The 24,836-nt window shown below is 57.1% G+C and overlaps 1 protein-coding gene across 11 annotated transcripts in view; it reads right to left on the reverse strand.

Annotated features, from left to right (window-relative positions):
* Window positions 1-207: 207 nt before the first annotated feature.
* The window catches only part of ZMIZ1 (zinc finger MIZ-type containing 1), a 258,230-nt gene continuing 233,601 nt past the window's right edge, over window positions 208-24,836 (reverse strand). For 5 of the 11 annotated variants that reach the window (XM_049855858.1, XM_049855859.1, XM_049855863.1 and 2 more), the window contains 13 exons: window positions 21,757-21,939; window positions 18,922-18,999; window positions 18,121-18,295; window positions 17,282-17,423; window positions 14,518-14,728; window positions 13,294-13,399; window positions 12,100-12,260; window positions 11,233-11,300; window positions 10,906-10,974; window positions 10,223-10,467; window positions 8,947-9,113; window positions 5,432-5,695; window positions 209-3,937 (listed from right to left, as the gene is read on the reverse strand). In XM_049855858.1, the coding sequence (XP_049711815.1) occupies window positions 3,830-3,937; window positions 5,432-5,695; window positions 8,947-9,113; window positions 10,223-10,467; window positions 10,906-10,974; window positions 11,233-11,300; window positions 12,100-12,260; window positions 13,294-13,399; window positions 14,518-14,728; window positions 17,282-17,423; window positions 18,121-18,295; window positions 18,922-18,999; window positions 21,757-21,939 (1,977 nt within the window). In that variant the 3' untranslated portion in view covers window positions 209-3,829. Of the gene's footprint in view, window positions 3,938-5,431; window positions 5,696-8,946; window positions 9,114-10,222; window positions 10,468-10,905; window positions 10,975-11,232; window positions 11,301-12,099; window positions 12,261-13,293; window positions 13,400-14,517; window positions 14,729-17,281; window positions 17,424-18,120; window positions 18,296-18,921; window positions 19,000-21,756; window positions 21,940-24,836 lie in introns of all 11 variants that reach the window. The other 6 variants (XM_049855866.1, XM_049855867.1, XM_049855864.1 and 3 more) reach the window with 3 other exon arrangements.

Consider the following 24,836-nt stretch of genomic DNA (forward strand, 5'->3'; position numbering starts at 1 on the left):
CTCACCTGCCACCAGGTTTCAGGGCCTTTTCCAGGGATGCCAGTGGCAGGGCCTCTTCCAAGTCACCACCTAAACCACTTGACTGCTCTCTCTTGCAGGGGGATGGGGTGGAGGTGGTGGTTTAAAAGCAGAAACAAATAGACCCAAACCACTCCTTAACACCCACAAAATAGCTAATCCGCCAAACCTTCGTTTTTGTAAATTTATTTAGAAAAAAATTAACATGGGCAAATGAGATACCTCGGTGTTACAACAGAGTATAGAAATGTCTAGCAATAGTCAAATAATTTGATCTTTAAATACAAAATAACCACATGAACACCTAATATACAGGTTTCATCTGAATACATATTTATTAGATAAATATTAGAGGTCGTCACATCTAACTACATACAGCTTTGCAAGACTAGAAATCACAATTAGTTTTCTGACCAGTTGAAGGTATGAAATGATTGCATTGTACGTACGATGTACAAGGACAATGGTGGTTTCTGGGGGGGGGGTCACTTCAGACTGTACTTGTGGGGGTGTTGATGTGTGGCTGTCAATCACCTGTGATCATGATATCAAAATTATACAAAGTATGAATTTGGTTACAATTTTCTCTTGAAATCCCCGTTCTTTTCATTTTTTTTCCCCCATAGCACCCTAAGAATACACAGGTGGCAGGACTAGTACACTGAAGCTAAATATTACATGTAGGTAAAATAAAAACAAAACAGAACAAAAATTCCTTTCCACACAGGCTCAGAGTATATTACATAGTGAGACAAACGCAGACCTCACAAATGCTAACAAACGATCTAGTTTTTTCCACGTAAGATGGAGTTCCAAGCCTTTTTTTTTTTTTTTTTTGCATTTTGTAAAATAAAAACAATACACATTCCGAGGGACATGAACGCATCTGTTAACATGTCTCTATTTCTCATTTACATATGTACACACGTCCCTTGAGTTGCTGCTGCTGACACTGCCATGTTTGGATGGGTCAGGGTGGAGGCCCATAGGGAGCCGATGAGTAGCTCTCTCGGGGGGCTTGGGCTTCCAGGAGGGAGAAACTACCAGAAATTTCTTAAAAATAAAAAGGCTACAGAGAACATGATACGCAGGTAAAGCTTCAAACCAAGATGGGGGCGAATGCCTGTACCTGGACCTGCCCACCCGCCTGCCACCCCCGCCCCCGTCTGCTTATGGAGTGGCAGCTGAAATGTGCCTATGGCTGGGTTGACGCTTGTCATGGAAAAGTGGCTTGCTGAGGCCTCGTTTTTGCTGAGGTTACTTATGGCTCCTATAATCGTCCAAAAAGAATCAGGGAAAGAGCTCCCCGGAGTTCAGAACCTCCCCTGCTTAGGGATGTTTTCCCAGCCTGGGATGCCTGTATGCCTCCCTCACACCCCTGACCCCGCTTCAAAAGGAAGAGGCCATCTCCAGAGCGTGGGCTGTAGGCACCTGGGGTCAGAGCTGGCCGGTAGGAAAGTTCTTTGTGGAACTTGCTGGTGGAGGCTTACTTGGGAGGGGGCCAGGGACCAGCCTCAGGAGCTGAGCTCACACTGCCTCAGGAGAGGTGGCGCGAGGTGCCTCCTGGGCCCGAGATGTATGCAGCATCACCGCCCCCCACACTAGAAAACTGTGGAAAGGTCAGTGAGCAGTCTGGAGACACCCTGGTAGGAACTAAAACAGGCTCCAGACTTCCCAGGGCAAAGTACCAGGGAAGGGAGTGGGAACTTCTTAGAAAGGCGTCTGTAAGTCTGGCTGGAGCTGTTGGCACAGAGTGTGGCCAGCTGCCAGCCCTCCCGGGGCCAATGGGCACTGGGCAAGGATGGCCACATACCACCTGGCACTGCTTTGTCCCCATCAGCGACTGGGGGCTGGATCTCCACAGTGGGCTGCTGGTCTTCCAACTCCAAGTACAGCTACCCCTTCTCTTCATCCTTCTAACTACAAATACCCCTGATTGCTTTTTTTTTTTTTTAAAGGACTCGGTCTTTGTTGTTGAGTCAAGGCATTTTAGAAACACCAGCAAAGGCTATAACCAGGTCATGAAATGTTGAGTATTATCAAAGACGATACTAAAATATTCACAAAGGTATTTACAAAAGCGATTCTTAAAATAATTGATTTGCATACTGAACACGCTGTTCGAAAAACCTTAACAACGAGACAATGAAAAGAAAGGGAAGCAATGGCAGCTTTGCTACAGAAAACCTTGTGCCATCTGGGACAGTGACTAGAAGTCAACAATTGGGCCCACCTTTTCGGTCAAGTCCACAGTGGAGTGCAGGGGGCCACCCACCACCGAGAGGGATATGGGGAGAGACGAGAGAGACCACAGACAAGTAAGGGTAAGGGGCCCCAGGCAGCAGCAGGGAAGGACGCAAAGACTTTACAGACACGACCCAAATGACAGGACGGCCCATCATCACCACAGGCCACATGGCCCAGGACCTTGGACGAGCCTGGGACAGAATGGACACACGGCAGGCTGGCCGGCCGGAGAGCATGCAGCTGGATGGAGGCGTGGACAGACATAAGGCTGCTCTGCATGTGCGAGCAGGAGTGGTCTGAGCTTGTGGTGAGAGGGACACAGAGGGGACGAGAGGCTGGCAGCTGGGTGTGGCCATGGTGGCAGCCCCAGAAATACCCTATGATGTATGGGGGTCCATCCCTGCCCACGTGGAGTAGGCTGGGCTGGGGCCAGCCTTGAACACAGGGACAGACAGACAGAAAGGCTAGTGGGATCCATGATGCTGGCCCTGGATTCTGGCTGCTGAGTCCACGCATCCACCGGACCCACACCTCTCCTGCCTTTCTGGGGCCCCCATCTTGCCGTCTGGTTGGACACCTATGAACCAGGATGGAGGGCAATGGGCATCCCATGTAACAGTCTGTGAGAGGTGGGTGGGGAGCAGGAAGAAGGACAGAGAACACACGGAAACGGTTTGCTTTCTGGCCAAGTCCAACATGCCTTTCTCCAGATGACTGAATAACCTTGAATGTGTGTTGTTTAAAAAAAGAGTGGCTTGGAGCACTTCTTTGCCTCTGGCACACACATTCCACTCCTACCCCCAACCAAGGGCACGATCCTTTTGGTTGAGCTCCCTCTCTGCCCGCAAGGCTGGGCCCTGGCCTGTGTCCGGTGGTCTTGGAGCGCTCTTGCCCACCAGTCCTGAGCAGGAACTGCACACTCTCTCAACCACAGAATCTTGTCTCTTTTCTGCTTTCTGAGCTAGTGTGTTTACAGGGTGAACTGGCTTAGAGCTTGGGGGTCCAAGTGGCAGCCCCCAGCCCGAGAGATATTCTCTTTCCTAGAGGTTTGTGCTTTTCGGTGGTGTATGGGCTATTCTCACTGCCACCAATTGTCACTGCTCCTCCAGGGTCAGGGTGCCCTGGACCTTGGAGGCCTTCTCACAGGCCTCACAGTCACTTCAGGAGGCTCAGGGCCAGGCAGCAGGGAGGCAGGGTTACAGTGCAGAGTGAAGGAGCCTGGGGCGCTGGAAGGCTGTTTGGAATCGGCACAGAGGGGCCAGGAAGCCGGCTTCACCGTGTTCCTCTAACTGGGCCCTTCTCCATCACAGGGTCTTCCTTGGGGCCTGCTCCGGGCATGGGTCGAGCCTAGGGCAACAGGTGGGATGGGCCCCAGACCTGCACAGGCTTCCCGGTGTGCCCGCTCCCCAGCCCCTCCGCTCTGCAAAGGGCAGCAGGGAAGGGCTCCCACCCCCGGAACCCGTGGTTGTGGCAGGGGTGGTGTGAGGGCTTGGCTCCCAGGTGGAAGGTGTGTGGGCAGATGGGGAGGAGGCAGAGTGGAGGGCTGGCCCGACAGGTGTGGCCTTCAGTTGTTCTCAAAGAGAGACAGGAGGTCGTCGTTACTATTGCTCGGCAGGTCGGGGGGGTCCAGGTACGACAGGAGCTCGTCAGGATTTGTGAGCTCTGGAAGGAGCTGGAAAAGAAAAGCATAGAAGCACAGATGAGGTGCTGGTGGAAGGGCTGGCCCAGGGTGACGAAGGCAGGGAGGCCACAGCCTGGACCCTCCCCTCTACCTGCTTCCCAGGGTCCTGGCCAGAAGGAGGGAAAGCAGACGTCAGCCTGAGACAAGGGCCTCGCCCCATCAGCTGAGACCTGAGCGGGACCGATCCATCTCAGGTATGGCCTTAAGCCCCACAAAGTGCAGAAGGCCTCGTGGGGGGGTGGGTCAAGGGGTTTCCTCTTGATCAGTGTGTTCCTCTGCTCTCCTCAGCCTGCCGTGAGGAGCAGTGGGGTCTCCCGGTGAGGGCCACATGCTTCATACATAAGATGGGGAGCTGGTGGGAAGGCCGGAGGTGAAGCTGCCAATGGGCAGGGAACTAGGGAGGCCCTGAAGTTTTCACACCACGGACCTGTCCCAGAAGCAACGGCCCCGGGCAGGCCTGGGGCTGGGCTGGCAGCAGCTACCCTCCGTGTGGCCTGAAGGAGAAGCTGCACTCAGCTGGGGTGCAGACCTGTCCCTAACCTCTACCGCAATGCCCTTGGGGTCTCTCTGCAATATGAATCTCAACAGCACCCCATTGCCTGGTGTGGGGAGGTGCACCGTGGGAAAACCCAAGGGCTGCAGTTAGGGAAGCTCTGTTTACTGTGAAACAGCCTGACATGTCTGAGGGTTAGAGAGCGGGTGGATGGGAAGGAGGAGTGGCTGGGGGTGGGCACCGGGGGAGGGCTGAGCAAAGCCCCTGCTCCCAGAATGGGAGCTTCCTCCTGGCCAGCCTTGTACATGTGCCCAGCCCTGGCCCTGCTCCAATCACTCAGTGTCTCCCCACCACCTTCCAGAAGTGAGGCCTCACGGTGGCAGGCCCCTGGACCTCAGCAGCCTGCTGCTGCCCTGACTTCCGAAGCAGCCACTCCCTGGCTGTGGCTGATCCAACCGCCCTTTTCATGACCCTCGGAGTGAGCCATGGAGCAAGCAGAAGCAGCAGGGCATGGACGACACATGAATAAGAACACGGGAGACAGACACACGCCAGAGAGACAGACAGGGGCTCCCTGTCACTCCAGCCCCCTCCCCTGCCTGTGGACACAGAGACAGCAAGCTGGACACAGGGAGAGGGGGAAGGGCAGGGGACCCTCCTGTGTGGCCTCTAGAACCTTGGGCCAGGGGGCTGTGTTGGGAGGGTCTGGAGAGAAGTGGGGGGGGGGACAGGGCTGGGGGGCAGAACATGGCCAAGGGGCCTGAGGGGGCAGGGGCTGGCAGGTGGAGGAGGGGATGCTCACTCGGACCCTTGGTGACACTCCCATCCGAGGGGCTCCCCTGGTCCTAGAGCCCAAGGAGGCTGGCTGGTGCCAGCCCACTGGCCCGTGGGGAGGCCTTGGGCCTCTTGCCCTCACCGCCCACCCCTTCTCTTGAGCAGGTCCTGGTGCCAAGCCTAGCCCCAGGGCAAGGCAAATGGTGACCCCAACTTACATCCAGCGAAGGCTCCGGCATGTCGGACGCTCCCTGTGCTCCGGCCTGACCCTCTAAGGCTGAGGAGGGGTTAAAGGTCAGGTCGCTGTGTGGATGGTTGCTGGGAGCGGCCTGTGGCGGTTGCCGGGGTGGCTGGGAAGGAGGAGGAGGAGGAGGAGCCCCGCTGTGATGTAATGGAGGCCCTGCCTGGCTGCTGGGGTGTGGTACGTGCAAGCCTTGCTGTATGGAGGTATGGGGCTGGTCAGAGCTGCCAGCGTGGGGGATCTGTGGAGGACGAGAGAGCAGGAGAAAAGAAAAGTGAGGTGACCAGGTACAGTGACGAGATGCCTGAGAAAATGAAAACCAAACCAGAAAACAAAACACCCCAACTCAAAGCCACCCCTTTACAAAGCGGAATGTTTTCTGCAGAGCAACAAAAACTGCCCTCCCCAAAAACCATCCATGGGGAGGTGTGGAGGGGGAAGCAGGGAGGGGAGGGGGCTTTGAGACAGGCACAGACACGGAGAGCCCCCACCCTGGACGCCAGCACCCCGATGCATAGCAGCGAGGGTGGATGGAGAAGCTGATGGTCAGGTTTCTGGGTAGCAGGGAGGCGGTGTTGCTGGCAGCGTGGTGCAGGCCTTAGTGCTGGGCGGCGGAGGGCAGACACAACACACAGCACGGAGCAGACGTGCGCTCGGGAGTGGGTCTGTGGCCCCCCAAACAGGCCTGGCCCCAGGCAGGGGCCCCCCACCTCTGTCTTGGGGTGGTGCTGGGCATGGGGGCTCCTTCTGAGAGCCTGAGCTATGAATGGCTAGGGCACCCCCACAAGCCCTGCCTTGGGGGTAGGGGTGGGGCCTGGCCAACGTTAAGGTGGGCTAAGCTGGGGGCTACCAGTCAGCAACAGGTCTTGGCCACAGGGTGTGGAAGAAAGAGGCCTCCCAGGGGCATGGAGGAACACCAAGTGATGAAGCACCACCAGGAAGCCTGGGCCCCAGGGGTTTCCCTATCAGGTACACGAGAGGACTCACCCCATTCAGGCACATGCCTTTAAATCCGAGGGCTGTCTGTGGGCAAGGGGGTGCATGGGGGCGAGGCTTAAAGATTCCACTTGCTGATGTTTGCTGTCCCCAGGAGGCAGAGGGCCTTCGGGGCTCAGATCTCAGGAAGAGAGGCCTGGAGGAAGCGTTTAAAGGCCCAGTACCACCTCTCACTCCTCCCTGCCTGGGCACCCTGCCAGGCCCCAGTCAGAAGGGGCAGCTCGATGACCAAAGGTCTCCGTGGCCGTTTATGCCCCTACCATCCTCAGAGCCACACAACAAACATCCATACTTTCTTCCTTTGTGGGTTTGGAAGCAGCAGCCCTGATGGCCCGGAATCTTCTCCTGATCCTAGTTTCTAGTCTCTCATCTCTCCTCCTGTTTCTCCTGAAAGATGCTTCTCAGGCCTGGCCTATGCACATGGCCCAGGGAACCCTCCCTGACGTGGGCCCTGCCACACAGTGCCCCGAGTGACTGCCTGGCCCTGGGGTTTGTGACCCGTGTGTGGGGTGTACACGGGGTAAGGAGGGCAAGGCGCAGCCTCCCAGCTGTCAGTGTGGGGCCAGCTCAGGACTCTGGCCCATGCCTGTGGGCAACAGGGCCTGGCCCTGTGGATGCATCCACGGTGCTCATACTGCAGAAGCAGGGAGTGGCCCCCCACTCCTGTAAGCAAGGCACCTGCACAGATAGTGCCCCGTCTTCCAACACAGTCACCTGCATCCTCCTCCACCCCCACCCCTTCTAACATCTTGCTGGAAGGTCTCAGGGGCTGGAGGGGTACGTTCTGGGACCCTGCTGATACACCTGCCAACTGGTACGGGAGGGTCCCTGGGTGAACTGGCACTTGCCTGGAGCTCTCCTGCCTGGCCCAAGGTCGGAACTGCTCCCAGCTGTTTGCTTAGCCCAGAGGCCAGGCTGTGTCTGGCTCGGCAGGTGAGTGGGGCTTATTTTAGGATCGTCTGCCCCTTCGTGTACATCCGCACTACTGAGTCCAGCTCTCTTTTAGTGAGAGCCCAGAAAGGCACGAGGGTGGGCACAGCTGGGGAGCACCCTGTGGACCTCTGAAGTCAATGCACTGGCAGAGTCCCCTCTGCAAAGAAGCCAGGCAACGGGGCTAACAGGAAGCAGGCAGAGTCCTGCTGGAAACAGGAAGTAAATGGCACTCCCGCTGTCACGTTCCAGTGCGGGGATTCGTGCAGGCTCAGGATGTGCCACATGTCCATGTTGGGGCGTGTGGTCAGTGTGCTTGCTGGGCTCAGAAGGCGAAGGTCTGGGGAGCAGGGCTGGCGCAGGGGGGTCAGGAGAGGCCGCCGCAAGTTGGAAGCCCCAAGGAGCAGAAAGTTAACTTGCAAAAACTCGGCCAAAGCCCCAGGAAAGGAGCTATTTCAAACTCCCTGCTCTGGGATCCTATGGAAAAGCTGCTGCAGGGCCCTTGCCAAGTCCTTCTGGTTAGTACGCACTGCCACTGAGCCGGGTGCGCGGGCTCTTGGGAAGGCCCTAGCCCGGGGCAGAGGCACTCAGGGCTCGAGTGTGTGGTGCCCAGTACAGCCAGGGGCCCCATGGTGGAGGAAAAGGAGGGCCTGCAGTGTGCCTTCAGGTCTAGGCCCTCCTTACCCCACTGCCAGGCACTGGCAAGACCCCTGGAGCTCTCCTCTTGGGCTGGTGTGGCCCATGGCCTGCTGCCAGGTGCCAGGGACTGCCCCTCCTCCTTCTCAAGGTGAGAGGCCAGCGGCAAGATGACCTTGGCCCACTTCTGATGGTGGTGAGTCATTGCAGTGCTTCAAGTCTCAGTTACCCCAGAACCCCAGCTGTTTCCCTCCATTCAGGCATGACCAGAACTTGAGCTCCGCTAGGGCAAGGCCTGCGGCTGCCTTGCCTGCACCTGGCCCAGAGCACAGGCTCAGGAAATGTTTCCTAAGGTGACAGAATCCTCTAGCCCTCATTGGATGCCGATTCAGGCAGACGGCCTGGCCTCCTGCCGCTGCTGGGTCCTTGGGAAGGGGCGGTCTCTAGACAGCACAGGGTGTGTCTGAACAAATGTGCAAACAGGCAAGTAGTGCGTATTTGGGCCATTCCTTTTTGCAGAGGTGTGACAACCTGAAGGTTCAGTCCCCTGGGGAATAAACGTCTGGGTTTAGGACTACCTTCTCGGTGGCTGGAGCCAGGTTATGTCAATGTAAGACTGTAAGAGGAGAGGGGGTGGTGGAGTGTGTAGGGGTGTATGTGCGGGGAAAGTCCTGAGTGAGAGAGGGGCAAGTCTAGGGGCACCGATGGGTGATGGGCCATGACCCAGTCTTGGTCAGGCCTCCTTACTCTCTTCTGAGGCCCCAGACCCAACTCTTAGTCCTCCTCTCAGCCCGGGAGGGAACTAGGGTATCCACATCAGAAAGGTCCTGAGGGGGCCTCTTCCCTGTCAGCCTCAGGAGGAGGCTGGGGGTGTAGGCCGAGGGGGTTAGGGAGGTCGGGTAGCTGTGACTGGAGGGAGGAGGTACTCACAGTTTCCTGCATGGGGTGGCTGAGGGGCTTCTCAAGGGCGGCCATGTTGTTGGGCATGTCCGGGGGGTGGGAGAGCTGGGGGGGCCCGTGCATGAAGTCATTCATGGACGTCCCACCAGGGTTCCCGTGGGGGAAGTCAAAGTTGCCGTGGCCCTGGTAGTTGTTGCCTGGGGAGGGAGCAAGATGGGGAAGGGGGTCACCCAGCGGGAAGGTGGCTTCCCCCCACACCCTGGTAGCAGGGCAGGAGTATGTGCCAGGGGCTGAAAGTAAAAGCTGAGTCCTTTTTCTCCTGCACCCAGGGGGTTGCTGCTCAGGGGAGGGGGCAGGACAGGGAGTGAGACCGAAGTCTATAGCATTCAGCAGATCTGCTGAGCTGGACTCCCAGGCCTGTTACCACTGCCGCCGGGGGCCTCATCTCATAGCTGGGCAGACCTCAGCTGGGAGGGCTGGCCAAGATCTGCCCAAATCCACAAAGAAAGCTGAATCAGGTCACGATGGCAGCATGAGAAGCCAGGTGCCCACCTCCCGGGCCACTGTACCTCCATGGTTACGTAAGAGGTCAGAGAACCAGCAACCTGGCAGGCTGGGGCCCCCGGCACACTGCTGGGCGTCTACCCAGAAGCCCTGAAACCTAAGATCACCCCTGTGTTTGAGGGTGTGTGTTGGGGAGTACTTTCTAGGAACCAAAGGGTGGTGGTGGAGGTCAGGGCCAGTGATGGTGGTCCTCTGATCTCAGTAGCCGAAAGCTGGAGCTCCAGGCTCCTGGACTGTGACCCAGGTGGGCGGGAGGGCTGCAGGAACAGGGGCACTGTAGAGGACATGGGGGAAGGGCTAAGGGCTCCAGGTTCGTGGGCTCTGTTAGCAGCCCCCTAGAAAACTCCAGCTGGGGGAGGGGGCAGTCGTGCACCAGCAAAGCAGGCTCTGACACCCTGGACTAGTACCAGTTAAGGCGCGGTCCCCGTGGACTCCGGGAGGCTGAGCGGGGTGGGGAGGCAGAAGTCTGGCTCCTAGGCAGCTCTGCACTCACACCTTGCCAGCTGGGCTCCAACCAAGAGGGCTGGAGGCACCGAGGCAAGTGGATGAAGAGGGGTGGGTGGGCACCTGCCTGGGCCGCTGTACCCTCAGGTCCAGGGATTTGGGATTGCTTTTGGGGTTGTGTCTTACTTCTGCCTCTTCACACCAGGCCCCCCGTACCTGGCACCACTAGCACAGAAACCCTGGGCCCCTGTGGAGACTGGGGCCTGCCCCCGACCTGCCCCAGCCCAGCAGCACCCACCCTGGCTGCTGTAGTCATTGGAGTTGGTGCCCCCGGGGGGAGGCGGAAGCGGGTAGGGGGATGGGCCGGGACCCAGGGCCGCGATCATCTCCATGACGTTGGGCATGGTCATCTGGCTGGGGCTCATGGTCTTGAACCGCTTAGAGGGGATGCCGTCGGGGTCATCCTTGATGTGCAGGTCTGACTTGATAGGCACTGGCCGCCAGCTGCACGTGGGGTCGATGGTGACCTCTTCAAACTCGGAGCTGGGTGGCAAGGCAGGGAGCTTTAGACACGTGACTCTCCCACATGGACAGACACTGAGGGTCCATGCCCTCTTCTCACCACACCCCATGCAGGACAGGCGTGGTGGCCATTCCACACCCCTGTCTGAAAGACGACGGACTAAGGCTAGGCAAAGCAGGAACGCGGGCATCTGGTCCCATGGCCTCCCAGCCAGGGAGCAGCCGTGGGGGCACTGTCAGGGCCTGCTGCCCCAGCTGCATTTGGGCCCTTCTGGAAAGTTCATTCATCCCCAGGCCCAGAAGCCACCATGGGAAAGTGAGAGACGCGGGTGCAGTGGGGCAATTCATCTGCCGGCCTCAGGGGAAGGAGGCTGTCCACATGCTCCCCTCTTTCCCACCAGGCTAGCAATCCCACCCCTGCCCCACCAGGAGCCTGTCCCTGCAGGGGGCCCCACTTACTGTTGGATGGCATTCAGGATCCCCCACATGTACTGATCCACCTCCAGGCCCTCGAGCAGAGCAGTTTTACTGGAAAAGGGGAGGAAGTCCTTGACTTTTGCCCCTGGACCCCAGGGAGTGGTAGACGCAGTGCCCCCACCCACTAGGTGTCTATGAGCCCTTGCTGCAGGCACTACTGGAGGCCCTGACATGGGAGGATGACTACTGATGATAAAGGGGCTGTCCAGAGCCCCTGCCTCTGAGCCCCTTTGCTGTGTTCTGGCAGAGGTGGTGGTGGCAGAGCCCCTCTGCTGTCAGGTAGAGCTCCCACATGGCGGCATCACTCACTTGCACACAGGACACCTCCAGGTCCCTCTCTCGCAATTCAGCTGCAGGTATGACTCCAGGTCAAAGCACTATGAGGCCAGGGAAACACAGACAGACAGATGAGACCAGGACTGTCCAGAAACTGCCTGGATTCAGGTGCTGTCGCTCTTCTGGGACCCCTGTGGTGCTGGGAAGCCCTCCCCAGCCCAGCACCCCCTCACTGTTTCTGCCCCAAGACAGCCCCTCTCCATGGCAGCCACTCTGGGGGCTGGAAGCAGCGTGGCCTTGGGCCTCCCCTTCAGCCTAGCCATCAAGAACAAATCCAACTGAGCTGATAAATCTGTGACAGGACAAATAAGGTGGCCAGACTGCCCACTGTGCCAACATTATCCCAGGGGGAAGGTTCCTGCCTACCACAAAGCCCTCAGGGATTAGCTGTATGTGAGGGTGGGCTATGGGTCACAGCCTCAGTCTGCAGCGATCCTGGAACTAGATGACAACCCATTTAAAAGATCTTGGCCTGGCCTCAGCCAGTCCCCACCACCTCTTCTCCCTCTGAGTGCCCCTCCTGGACCCTCTCTCTCTGGGCCTGCACAGGGGGGACAGCCTTGCACCTCTACCCCTGGAGAGACCCTCTCTGAGCAGCCCCCGCCACCCTCATCTGCACAGGGCTGTGTTGATGCGCCAAAGACTGTGACGGTCACTTGTTTGGCAGCCACTCCCTGAGCCCCTGCATGGCCAGGGCCCTGGACACAGCAGGGAGCCAGGCAGGCATCCCTGCCCCCATGTCCTGTAACCTGCCATGGCTGCACGTGCCAGCTTTCAGCTGTGGGCCCTATACCACGCTCTGGCCACTAGCAGATCCAAGGGGCTTCCCTGACGGCTCACCTGGACGTGCTTGCAGTCGTGGCCTCGGGCGGGCAGCTGGATGCGCCGGAATGTGATGGGGCACTTCAGGGACACCTTGATGGCTGTCTGCTCCACGCCATCCTCCCCGTTGAGGGTTGTATTGCCCGACGAGGCCGCCACGCTGCTGAAATTCCGCTTGACTAGGGGAGGGAGACACAGGCAGGTAAGGGGGGCAGAGCTGGGGGAGGCTCTTCCACCCCCACAGACGTCGCAGGGTGCCCCAGCCTGGCCCAAATTTAGCTGAGACTGCTAGGTGGCCCAGGCTGCCCCACAGTGCCCATGCATAGACGGCATGGGCCAGGGAAGGGCCCACGTCAGTTCCCAGTCTCTACAGCATGGGCCCCACCTTCACTAGGAGCTGGGGGCTTTCCGCGAACACGCAGAAACACTGCCTGCCCCTTCTGCCTGACTTCCTGGGTCAGTGCAGAGAGCCCCTCAGGAGCTTCTACACTTAACTCTACAAATGTGGAAACAGAGGCAAATAACCGCTGGGAATTCTTGGGGCAAGGGGGTCACCCGAAGCAGCAAAATCAAAGGCAGGAGGGGCAGCTATGAGCCCCCCTGCAGGCTGCCTCTGATAGGTGTTAGCTCCTGGCATCTCCTCCAAGAGCTCACGGAAACGTCCAAGACAAAGAAACCGACTCTAATCCGGGTGGCCCTTCCCCGAGTTTAAGCGCGAGGCGTAGCGGTGGGGAAGGCCAGTCTGGACTCCAACCCCTGGGCTACCTTTCTGCTGAAGATCCCCCTTCTCCAAATCCCCCCATCCTTCAAGGCCCGGTCTAGTGGTCACGGTCACTTCCTCCAGGAAGCCCGCCTGACCTGTCTCACCCATCCCCCGCCCCCCAGCCCCCCTCCCACTGCATGGCATTTTATTGCCACCTGTCTCACTTCCGTCGGCTGTTGCCTGTGTGTGTGTGTGTGTGTGTGTGTTGGGGAGAGGGTCACGGAATTCCTACCAGGTACCCAGGCTCTAAGTACCTGGTGCATCTGACCATCACCACAGCTACACGTGGAGGGGTACGAGTCTGGTAGGGGAACTGGGGCTTGAGAAACACTCAGGGGCCAGTGGTGGCTGGCATGGAGCCAGAGGTCAGTCCCAGGGGAATATGACCACAGCTCAGTCGGAAACCCTGGCAGGGCTCTGGGTCTGGCTCCCACTCTTGCCCCACTCACTTTTCGTGATGCAGTGCTCGGCTGGCAGGAGGCGCTTCTTGAGGAGGCCTTGTAGCACAGAGCGGACGGAAGGCCGGTGGACCAGCTGCAGCACAAACAGGTGGGACTGCAACAGAGGGTGGCCGCTCAGCCCTGTCCTGTGGCCCCAAGGCCCAGGGCAGGAAATGTTCCCATGGTCCCATAGCCAGGCCACTCTAGGAGAGGGAAGCCTGGGGCCTGGGAGAGAAGGCTAGAGGCCTAGGATGTACCCTGGGACCTATGATCCTGGGAACTCAGGTTGGGGCCGTCACCTGGGAAAACTGCCGCTGCTTGAGGATGACAAGGTGAGGTTATGGACACACAGCACCAGGAAGGGAGCCCACCTCACTGCCTACCACTGCTCCCACTTCCTGTCCTTCCTGCCAGAGGTCTTGATCCTGTCTCTACTCCTCCAAGAAGACTTCCAGGACTGCACATTCAACATGCCCACACCACGTGCCCCACTCTGATAGCTGTGCAGCCCACACATCCCCAGGCGGTGGCTTCTCTCTCAGGGTGGCTGTGGCACGCTCTGCTCATGTGCAGAGTCAGACTTCACCCCTTCTCCTGTATTCCCCAGAAAGACCCGGCCCCCAGAGCAAGCTAGACCCCAGTCACTGAGGAATGAGCACAGGGCAGCTCAGATGCGACCCCAGATTCAGGAGCCACAGTTCCGGGGGACACATACACGGAACACACAGACAGGGCTGGGTAGAGAAGGGAGAGTTAGCTTCAGATGTGGTAGGGCTCGTTGTGGGGAAAAGTGGTCCATCTACGAAAATTCCTTGAGCAGAAACAGAGCTCTGATGGACACACAGAGCACCATGGGTGGAAGATGGGGCACGGAGAGGAGGTGCCTGGGGAGCCATAGGGGCAGAGTGAAGTACACGTGGAGGACGGATGGAGCCTGCAGTGTGGCAGGGCAAGGGCCAAGTTTGACGCCCAGGCACCAAAGTGGCTCTGAACGCATGTCCCCACTCAGAGTTTGAATTTTCCTCCACAGGTCCAATGAGTGGTGTTTCCGAGAGGTTACCTGGCAGCTGGGTGGGGCATGGCCGTGGCGATGGGGGCGCCCTAAGGACACAGCTAAGGGAGCAGAGGGCCAGGCTGTGCGGGGGCCATGGGGCAGGCCTGGTCTATGTCGTCTGTGGCCCTGGGCCCACAGAGAGGACAAGAATGTGGGGCCCACCCTCCTGCCACACTCACGCAGCAGCAGGCTGTGACGGTGATCTGTATGGTGTTCCGGCCCGGCTGGCACACGTGCTTGAGGTGCAGAGGCTTGTGGGAGGTCTTGTTGTCGCCGCGCTCGATGGTGAGGGGGGTGGCGTTCACGCTGACCTGCACCGAGGCTGGCCAGTTGGTGTTCATCTGCCGGTCCTCGTGGTGGTAGCACTTGAACTGCAGTTCCAAGTCAGACCTGTAGGGGGCAGGCGAGGCTAGTTCAGCGCTCTGATGGGGGCTGCCTAGGGACTGTGCCTGGGGTCTGCGACCTCCAGCCAGGCCACACACCTCTGAACTCTCCACACCCCCCTGGATCCCTCAGGACTCCCACCCCGGCCCGGATGCTCTACAGCCGCCCCCCAAGCCCCTGCCCCCCCGCCAAGTTCTCCTCTCTCACCCCGAATATCCTCCTCCCCATATCTCTAATCAAAACCCAACCCAACAATCCAAATTCTTCCCTAAATGCCCACACACCGGCCACTCCAGCCGCAGCTCCCAGCTCAGGCTACAAGTTTCCCCAGCCCCTTCGTGTAGGGGTGACAGAGGAACAGGAGCATCCCCTCCTGTATTATCTTTGACCCCTTTTGCCCAGGACAGAGATAAAAATTGCCCAGGACAGAGATAGCAGGGCAAAAATAACAGATGCCAACTTGACTGGCTGCCCTCCAGACTCCTGTAGGGAGAAGGGCCCCAGGCCAGGGCTGTTTCTTGTTCAAGTTACCTCATGGGGGGCCTGTGCCTATAGAGCTAGTGTTGGGGCACTTAGCTTTTCATGCATCAGTGGACAGGGTGCTGTTCTGGGCTGGGTGCTGGGGATGGCCCTGCACAGCAGGGAGACCTTGGGTGTATCTGGCATATGGTACCCATGGGGGACAACTGGCAACCGTTCAGATGGAGGGGGAGGGTCCTGGGGTAGGGTACGGGCAGCTCCGCTCAGAAAGGGAGAGTGATGTGCTGGGGGCCAGGACTCCTGGGTTCTGGCCCAGCCTGGGCCCCTTCGTGGGCCTCTGTTCATTGCACGTTCCCACTACCACCCCTTATCTCTGTGGTTCCTGCTGCCAGGAATGCCCATCCCACAGCCAGGAATCCTGCTTAACTTCTCAGGCTCAGCCTGCATCCCACCCCGCTTAAGGGTCCTTCCCCAAGCCTGACTGTACCTTGCTCACCCGGCCACCCCCCGCCGTCCTCACGCTCCTCACTCAGTACACGTTCCACCTAGAGGTCAGGGCAGGGGGCTGCATGTCAGAGAGCAGCATCCTTCCTATCAGTAAGGCAGGGAAGGTCAGCCTTGTCGGGCTGGGATGAGGGTTAAGAGAGAAGGGGTACCCAGGTCGGGACATCATTCCCTTCTTAGAACACCACTTCTAGCTGGCACACAGGAGTCCCTGGGTGGTGCAAATGGTTAAGTGCTCAACCACCAGCTGGAAGGTTGATGATTCGAAACCACCCAGAGGCGCCTCGGAAAACAGGCCTGGCAATCTGCTTCTGAAAGGCTGCAGCCTTGGAGCAGTTCTACTCTGCACACACAGGGTCACTGTGAGTGGGAACTGACACAATGGCGGCAACCACAATCTGGTGGAAGCCGTCTCCTTGCTGTGAGTGTTGGCTCAGCAAGTCCCCAGCAGAAGGGGCTCAGAAGATCCAGGAAGGGGAGGTCCAGCAAGGGGTCAGCATGGGTGTGGCTGGGAGGAATGTGTGAAGGCCTGGCTGTGACATGAGGACACAGCCTGATCCATACAAGGCCAGCAGTTACCACGTCTCATGGAGCCGGGAAGGACTCAGGGGCCAAGGCCACAGGAAGGATACTCCTGGTAACAGGATGTGAGTGAGCAGGGCCCCCAAACCCCCAGGAGGCCGCACAGAGGTCCGCCCACATGCCTAGGGGGTCTCCTCCACTCTTGTCTGAGTGTCCCAGCCCCCGTGCCAGCTCTGTCTCGGGCAGCCTGCTCAGTGGGGTCCAGGCAACCAGCACAGAGTGTGTGTGTGCACACGCGTGTGAGGGGCTGAGACCCACAGCTTGCCCTCAGGATGCCCATGGGCACGGTGAGACAGGGTGAGGCCTGCCTACGGAGGAAGCACCAAGAGGTGGTGGGATCCAGGCCCCAGTCCTGCCCCTTGCTGGCTGGGAGGGCTCACACAGACTCATTAACATCTCTGGCCTCAGCATCCTCAGCGGTCAGTGGGGAAAGCACCACCCACTTACATGATCAAAGATCAAGTGTGGAAGGGGCCTCCAGGGCCCTGCACTCCAGCATGTTCCATCTGCACAGCGCCCATGCTAGAAGTATTCCTGAGCCCCAGCCCTGCACCACTGTCAGCCCTTGCAGTCTGCAGGGCTTTCTGGTTCTGCTCTGCCCAGCCCTGTGTGTGTGCCTCCAGGCTCATCGCTCTGCGTTCCTGGCTCTGGCCAACGTGCCACTTTGAATTTTGGGACTCCTGCTCCCTTGTGCCAACCCAGGGCCTCTGCTGGAATGCCCTCCTTGCTAGCCTTTAGGTCTGAGTGTAGCCATTTTCCTTCTGGGATGTCTTCCCTGACCACCACGGCAGTAAGTGACAACTGCTCCCTGCCCCTGGACCATATGCTGTGGCTGCCTGTCCTTCCCCTGCTGTGCCCATAGGTCCCCCTGCCACGCCCAGGCCTTGCCCAGGCAGGGGCTCAGGCAGTGATGCTGCACGGATGAAGGGGCAGGCAGACATTGCTGCCCCCCATACAGGTGACTGGCCCGGGGAAGTCCCCACCCATGCTCACCTCCACATCAGCGTCTGGTGGACCGTGGGCCGCAGGTGAAAGACGTGGTTGCTGACGGCCAGGTTGTGCTCCAGGCGGAAGGGCTCCAGCACCACACCATCCCGCACGGGGAACGTGAGCCGCAGCTCGTCGTTGTGGTTGGCTGGGGTACAGAGAGGGGTCTGATGAGCCACATACCTTGGCCACCACGGCACCACAAAGCATGGTTACTCGCACGTGGCCATGCCCCGTGGCTGCCCACTCAGAGAAACACAGATGTGAGTGTGAACAGGCACGTACCTGGGCTGAGTGCCAAGTGTACCCCAGGGACCCTGAGTCTGCCCAAACACTCCTGTGTCCTGTTCCACTCACCTGGCTCTGCCTCCCCGGTCCTTTGTGCCCAACCTGCAGAGCAGCCTCCCTTCTCCAAAAGCCCCAGGGGCCTCCTCCCAGCCCCCTACCTGAGGCTGAGCACCAGGGACTGGAGAAGGCTCAGGACACTAACATCACAAGCCGGTTCCCAATTTGGAACCAAACCAGCGTCCTTTCCTTCCCTCTTGGACACAGGGTCTGGGCCAGGAGATGAGGCCCCCCGACCTGGGTGCAGAATTCTCTACATTTCAGCTGCCTCTGAGGTACACTGGTCACCAGGCGGGACAAGCGGGAGGACAGCTGCGGCTGCTCAGCCCCTAGAGGCCCGCAAGCTCACTCACTTCCAGTGTCTCTTCCGGATGGGGCTCAGCTGCTCTCAAGCCTCCTGCCCTCCCGACAACGCCCCCTCCACCGGGGAGCCAATTTCCACGCCTCCTGCCCCTTCAGCCACGATGGCCCCATCGAAGCTTGCAGGCGGGGGCACTCACCTGGGGGCGGCGGCAGAGCGCTCATATTTGGCTTGATGTCGGGAGGGAAGGGCGGTTTAACGTCTTGACTGGGGGACAGGTATGGGGGGATACTGCTTCCGGGGGTCATGGGGGGCGTGGGGTTCCCTGGAACAGGCGAGTGGGGGTAATTTGCCACAGGAACCGGCCTGGGAGGCTGGAGGGAAACAGAGACCGTACAGAAATTATGGGGTCATGGGGATGGGAGAGGCCATGGCTGTGGACACACCGCGCCCCCCCCCCCCCCAGCCAGCACTCAGGCCTCTGCCCTCATTGAAGCACAGGTGGGTCTGGGAAGGGCCCTCACCGTTCATTTGGGTCACGGCACCACTGAATTAACCAGTGTCAGGCAGGTGCGGAGCCCCCTGCCTATTTCACAGATGGGGACACTGAGGTTCAGGGTGGTGAGGACTTGTCTAATATGGCCCCAGGAGAAAAAGCAAGCTGGGGTCAAGCCCAGGTCCCCTACTGCTCACCGTGCAGGCTTCCCACATCATGATCTCAGCCCTGCCCTCCCCCAGCACCCCCAAGCCTTTGGGGTCCTCTGATGGAGTCAGGGTCTGCAGGACCAGAAGGACTTTGGTTCCCAAGGAGCCCACCACCTCTCTCAGTCCTCCTCTGTTCTCTTTTGTGACTAGTTGGGTTGACACTTGTCCCTCCCCACCCATTCAGAGCTGGTGACCAGGGGAGGGCACCCCCACTCCAACGTTTGCAACGGCAGGAACCCTTTGGTCCGACAACTGCGTGTGGGTCATAACGTTAAATACTAAAATCTGCACATACCCTGTTAACAGTCCCTTGGCTGTAGTTACTGTAGCTGGTTCCCGAGAAGGTGTTATTTTGTCCATTAAACTGTTCTGGCTGTTGTAGCAAGATAAGCAACAGTGTTATGAGTGGACAGCAGAGATGCTGTGGGAAACCCTCTCTCCCTCTTGATTCTAAAATTCATCAGGAGTCCAGGGGATGGGAAGAGGCTCCTGCGGCTGGGTGGCGCAAGGTGGTGGGGCGGGGGCGGGGGGCGAGGGTCAAGCAGGTCATCCACAGGGACAGCATTTTGTCTAATTAGGTCTCTCTCTGCTATTAATTAGGCAGAAGAGCTTACAAAAATAGAAACACCCAGGGTGCTGAAGTTGTAGCAAAAATAGTAAACCCACATGGTGGATGGTTCTGTAAACTGGCATGGTTCTTTGGCAAATAAATGTCAAATATTTCCAGAGTCTTCTTCACTCTGAGAATGTATTTTAGGTAGTTGTGTCCTATCTAGTTGCCCCAAACACTGGATTAGTGAATACTGAGCCAACGCTGCGAGGGCAATGCAGGGTTAGGCTCCCCAGAGCCTTTGGTCACATCCTTCTGGTCAAGTGATCAAGATATAAGTTTGTTTTATGTGGGTTTCTGCTTAAGGACGCTTAATTTAATATATTCCAGAACACTTAATTTTACTCACAAGGAACCTGTACATAGACCAAGACGCAGTTGTTCGAATAGAACAAGGGGATACTGTGTGGTTTAAAGTCAGGAAAGGTGTGCATCAGATCAGGGTTGTGCTCGTTCACCATACCTACTCAATCTGTACGCTGAACAAGCAATTTGAGAAGCTGGACTATACGAAGAAGAACGCGGCATGAGGATTAGAGGAAGGCTCATTAACAACCTGCAGATGACACAACCTTGCTTGCTGAAAGCGAAGAGGACTTGAAAAACTTGCTGATGAAGATCAAAGACCACAGCCTTCAGTACGGATTACACCTCAGCATGAAGAAAACAAAAATCCTTACAACTGGACCAACAAGCAACATCATGACAAAGGGAGAAAAAATTGAGATTGTCAAGGTCTTCATTTTACTTGGATCCACAATCAACACCCATGGAAGCAGCAGTCAAGAAATCAAATGACATATTGCACTGGGTAAATCTGCTGCCAAAGACCTCTTTAAAGTGTTGAAAAGTAAAGATGTCACTGACCCAAGCCATGGTATTTTCAACCACCTCATATGCATGTGAAAGCTGGGCAATGAATACGCAAGACTGAAGAACTGATGCCTTTTAATTATGGTGTTGGTGAAGAATGTTGAATACACGGACTGCCAGAAGAATGAACAAATCTGTCTTGGAATAAGTATGGCCAGAATGCTCCTTAGAAGCGAGGATTGTGAGACTTTGTCTCACTTACTCTGGGCATGTTATCAACAGGGATCAGTCCCTGGAGAAGGACATCATGCTTAGTAGAGGGTCATCGAAAAAGAGGAAGACCCTCAATGAAATGGATTGACACAGTGGCTACAACGATGGGCTCATGCATAACAATGATTGTGAGGATGGTGCAGGACTGGGCAGTGTTTCCATTCTGTTGTACACAGGGTTTCTATACTGAGTTGGAACCGAATGGATGGCACCTAACACCAACGACAACAATTTAATATATAGGAGGCCCTGGGTGGTGCAAATGGCCAAAGCGCCTGGCTGCTCACTGAAGGAAGGGTTGGATGTTTGAGTCCGCCCAGAGGCATTCTGGAAGAAAGGCCTAGAAATCTACTTCCAAAAAATCGGCCATTGAAAATCCTGTGAAGCACAGTTCTACTCTGACACACACTGAGTCGCCATGAGTTGGAACTGACTCAACAACAACCGGTTTTATTATGTCAAAAACCAGAAACAACCCGCATGTCCAACAGGAAGGGAAGGATAATATGCAGTGCAGCCATCTCAGTGGGATACTTGGAAGCTGTGCAAAGAGCAGGCTCTGTGGACGTAAGTAAGATGCTATGGTTTCCCGTTAAGTAAAAGATTCAGAATTACTGGAATAGCAACTACGTAAGAAGGTGGTGCCCACAGGTGTGCATGGAGAGAGGCTGTTTAAATGAAATGTTAATATACTGAGGGTGTGTGTTTTTCTTCAAAAAATGTATCTTGTATGTGTTGCAAATAAGAGCAAGAGACAGAAAACCGTCGTTTGAATCTCATGAGAACTGGCACCAAGAAAAGCCAGGCTGGCTTCCTGGGCCACCACATGCAAAGTGCTGTGGGTTGAGAAATGCGCGTTGAAGTCCTAAGCCCTGGTACATGTGAATGTCACCGTTATCTGGAAACAGGGTCTTTGAAGATGTAATCAAGTTAAGATGAGGTCACATGGGTTAGGATGGGCCCTAAATCAATGACTGGTGTCCCTGTAAGAAGGCCGTGTGAAGACAGACGTGCAGAGAGAATGCCGGGTGACGATGGAGGGGGTGGCTGGAGTGATGCTGATACATGTCTAGGATTGCCACCCACACCCAGGAGCTGGAAAGAGGAAAGGAAGGACCTCCTCTGGAGCCTTCAGAGAGCACGGCCTGCCAACACCTTGATTTGGACTTCTGGCCTCCAGAACTATGAGAGAATACCTTCGTGAAAAAACTTCTGTTGTTTTAAGCCAATCAGTTTGTGATATTTGTCACAGCAGCCATGGGAAGCTAACGCACATAACTCTCGCACATGGGGACCTGTTCAGAGACCTCTGCCCACCCCTTGGTGTCTTCAGGGAACACTCGGGAGTCAGAATGACACGGGTAGGAAGGGAAGGGGCTCTGAGGCTAGAGGCTTGGCTTGGGGTGGTGGGGGCACCCCCAGGGTGGGACTCACCTTGTAATACTGCCCCATGTTGACCGTGGGGGGCGGGTACTGCCCGGTGCTCGGCTGGCTTGGCACCCTTTGACCGGGGTAGTTGGGAGAGGTGAGTGGCCGCGGTGGGTTGGGGGTGGGGTACTGGCCTGGCTGGGTGGGGAACTGGCTGTTTGGTCCATATTGCTGGTTTCCATAGTTGGGCTGCAGCGGCAGAGGAAGAGGAGAGGCCAGGTCATCAGTGTCTCTGAGCCTCGCTGTTCACCCAAATGCCAGCTCCGGCCTACACCATCAGCTCCTCTGCCCACCCACAAAGCACCTGCCTCATCTGCGAAGGGAAGGTGCTGGGTCAGGTGATGCTAAGGTCCCCTCTTGCCCTTGCACCGTGGGATACCTCCTTCTGCCTGTTTCCCAGCTTACATGCCACCCGCCCACCAGAACCATCCCTTTCAGGGCCTGCCTTTGCACTCTGGGGCTATCGTGGAGCCTCTTGCTCATGCCACCATGAGGAAGCCACCATCCAGGGCTCAGTTCTCAAGCCCCCTTGTCTCTCTTAGCATCTGGCACAAAGCTGTGCGCACACATCATTTACCCCAGCTCGTGACAAGTGGACACAGACAACAGGACCAGCTTCCAGAAAGGTGACCTCCTACCCTTGGTTCTGAGGCTCAGTCAGGGAGGTGGCACCCCCACACTCCACACCACGTGTCGCGGTCAGTTCTGGGCATGGACAAGCTGCCACAATGCAGAAGCTGGGAGAACCAGGTGGTAGAGGGATAAGATGACAGCCAGCTCTTGGAGGGGGCAGGACCACTGTCCTCAGATAGCTACAGCTGACACCTGCCACTCCCACTCACGCTCATGTGAAATCAGGTGACCCTCAAGGTCACTGGTTGCCCCACAACCTGGAACATTACATCCTGTGTCATTGCTTTCTTTCCTGTTTGTTGAAACAACACGCCTATTCAGTTGTCTCTACCCTCTGGGCTCACAGGCCCATGTTGACTGTAGTTCCCCGGTGCCTGGCAAAGGACGGGCCCTCAACAAATACTTGCTCAACAAATAAATGGAAGACCCGGGGGTGGAAGACAGGTCCCAGTATCAGTGATAAAGCACTTTCTACAACTCAGGCTCTTGAGAGATGGTGGCTGCTCTACACAACAGTGAGGCTCCCATCACTGGAGGTATGGAAGTAGAGGGTAGTGCCAAAGGCTAGATTAGAGTCCTGTGTACTAGGAGAGGGGACCAGGTGACCCGACCCCAGCTCCTGCCCTCATCCCCGGGTTCCAACAATTCCATGGCTCTGTGGGCATGCCATTGCAAGGTGGAGCCAGCCTTCCCAGACAGGGCTGGGTCACACTGGCTGTGACCACCTGGGAGACAGAGGTAGTTGGGTAGCAGCAGCACTTTATGGAGAATATGATTAAATCAGCAAAAATAATCAAGAGCCTTTCACGCATTCCGCTGTGCCAGGCAGGAGCTGGGAGCAAGTCATTGGGGTTCATGTCAGGCTAATGACCGGGAATTCCGCCGCAGCATGTCCTCACTGGCCTCCCTTGGTGCTGGCGGCCCTGAGGCTGGGCTTGCAGATGCGTCTCAGCCAAACCAGCAGGGACGACACCAGGAGCCCGAGCACACGGGGGCTGACACAGGGCCCAGAACCCGTGGCAGCTGTGCGTGGTGAGTGAGGCCAGGGCCTGTGCAGCACACTCCATACTCCTCTGGCCCCTCCATGAATTGGCATGACCCTGGCCTCTGTCCCTCCCCTCCTGGACTCAGGATACCTCCACCGACTGCCATGCCAGCTTCCAAGCCGTGCTTGGGAGGGTCCAGTGGTGGGTGAGGACGAAGACAGACTTCGTGAGGAGTGAAACTTGGGTCAGGATTCCGGGGCCCCCCCATCTTCTGCAGAGTCCCTGGGGGGTCAAAATGGTTAATGGGCTTGTCTGCTGACTTAAAGGTTGGCAGTTTGAGTTCACCCAGAGCTGCCTTGGGAAGAACGGCCTGGTGGTCTTCTTTGGAAAAATGGGCTATTACAAACTGTGGAGCTCGGCTCTGCTTTGACACACGGGAGATCGCCATGAATCAGAGTCGACTTGATGGCCAGCTGTTTTTTTGGTGTCTTCTGCAGGCAAACTAAATCCTTACACTGATACCCACATGGCCAATGGCTACCAACTCGTTCTGTGAATGCTCCCGAAGGCCCTGCGACACACCCTCCAGGAAGTCCTCCTTTGACAAAAGGCCCATTCCTGAGCCCATGGCCCTACTGCATGCCATGCCCTCACAGGTCCCTGCTTAAGGCTTTTCTTTCCTGTTAAAGTCTTGGTTCCCGGCAGGGAGGAAGTATGGGTTTTACTTCCCTAAAACTTCCCCAATAACCTGGTAGAGCAGGCTGGGCAGGCAAATGGCCAGTGCTCTCCTGACAAAATGACTGACTGTTAGTGGAGACAAACCCCACAGAACATGCTGTCTGCCTTCCAACCGCAACCCTGTGTGTGCATAGCTTCTGGGTTTTTAAAGGGCTTTGCTTCACGTCTACTCTTGGAAGTTGGGGAAGCCCCAGATGTCTCCCATGGGTGTGAGGGATATGGACCCCAGGAGGTTTAGTTCTTTACCCTGAGTCACCCAGTAAGGGTCTGACCAAGACAAAACATAATAATAGTGGTGGCTACTCCTTGCTAGAGGCATTGGTGGTTCAGCGGTAAAGCTCTCACCTTCCATGCAGGAGACCCGGGTTTGATTCTGGCCAGTGCACCCTGGGTGCAGCCACCACATGTCCGTCAGTGAAGGCTTGGCTGCTGCTAGGAGGCTGAACGGGCCTCCATGGAGCTGCCAGGCTAAGACAGACGAGGAGGAAAGACCTGGCAATCTTCTTCTAAAAATTAGCCAATGAAAACCTCACGCGCGTCACAACGGTTTGCGTGAGAATGGCGCAGAACCAGGTAGCATTTTGCTCCGTTGTGCATGGTGCTGCCATGAGTCGGGAGCGACTCGATGGCAGCTAACTATACTCCTTGCTGAGTGTCTGCACACGTCAGGCCCTGCGGGAAGCCCTCTACACACCCTGTGGTTAAGTCCTTCACACAGCCCTACAGGGT

The sequence above is a fragment of the Elephas maximus genome, chromosome 16, assembly GCF_024166365.1.
Source record: "Elephas maximus indicus isolate mEleMax1 chromosome 16, mEleMax1 primary haplotype, whole genome shotgun sequence".
NCBI lineage: Eukaryota > Metazoa > Chordata > Mammalia > Proboscidea > Elephantidae > Elephas > Elephas maximus.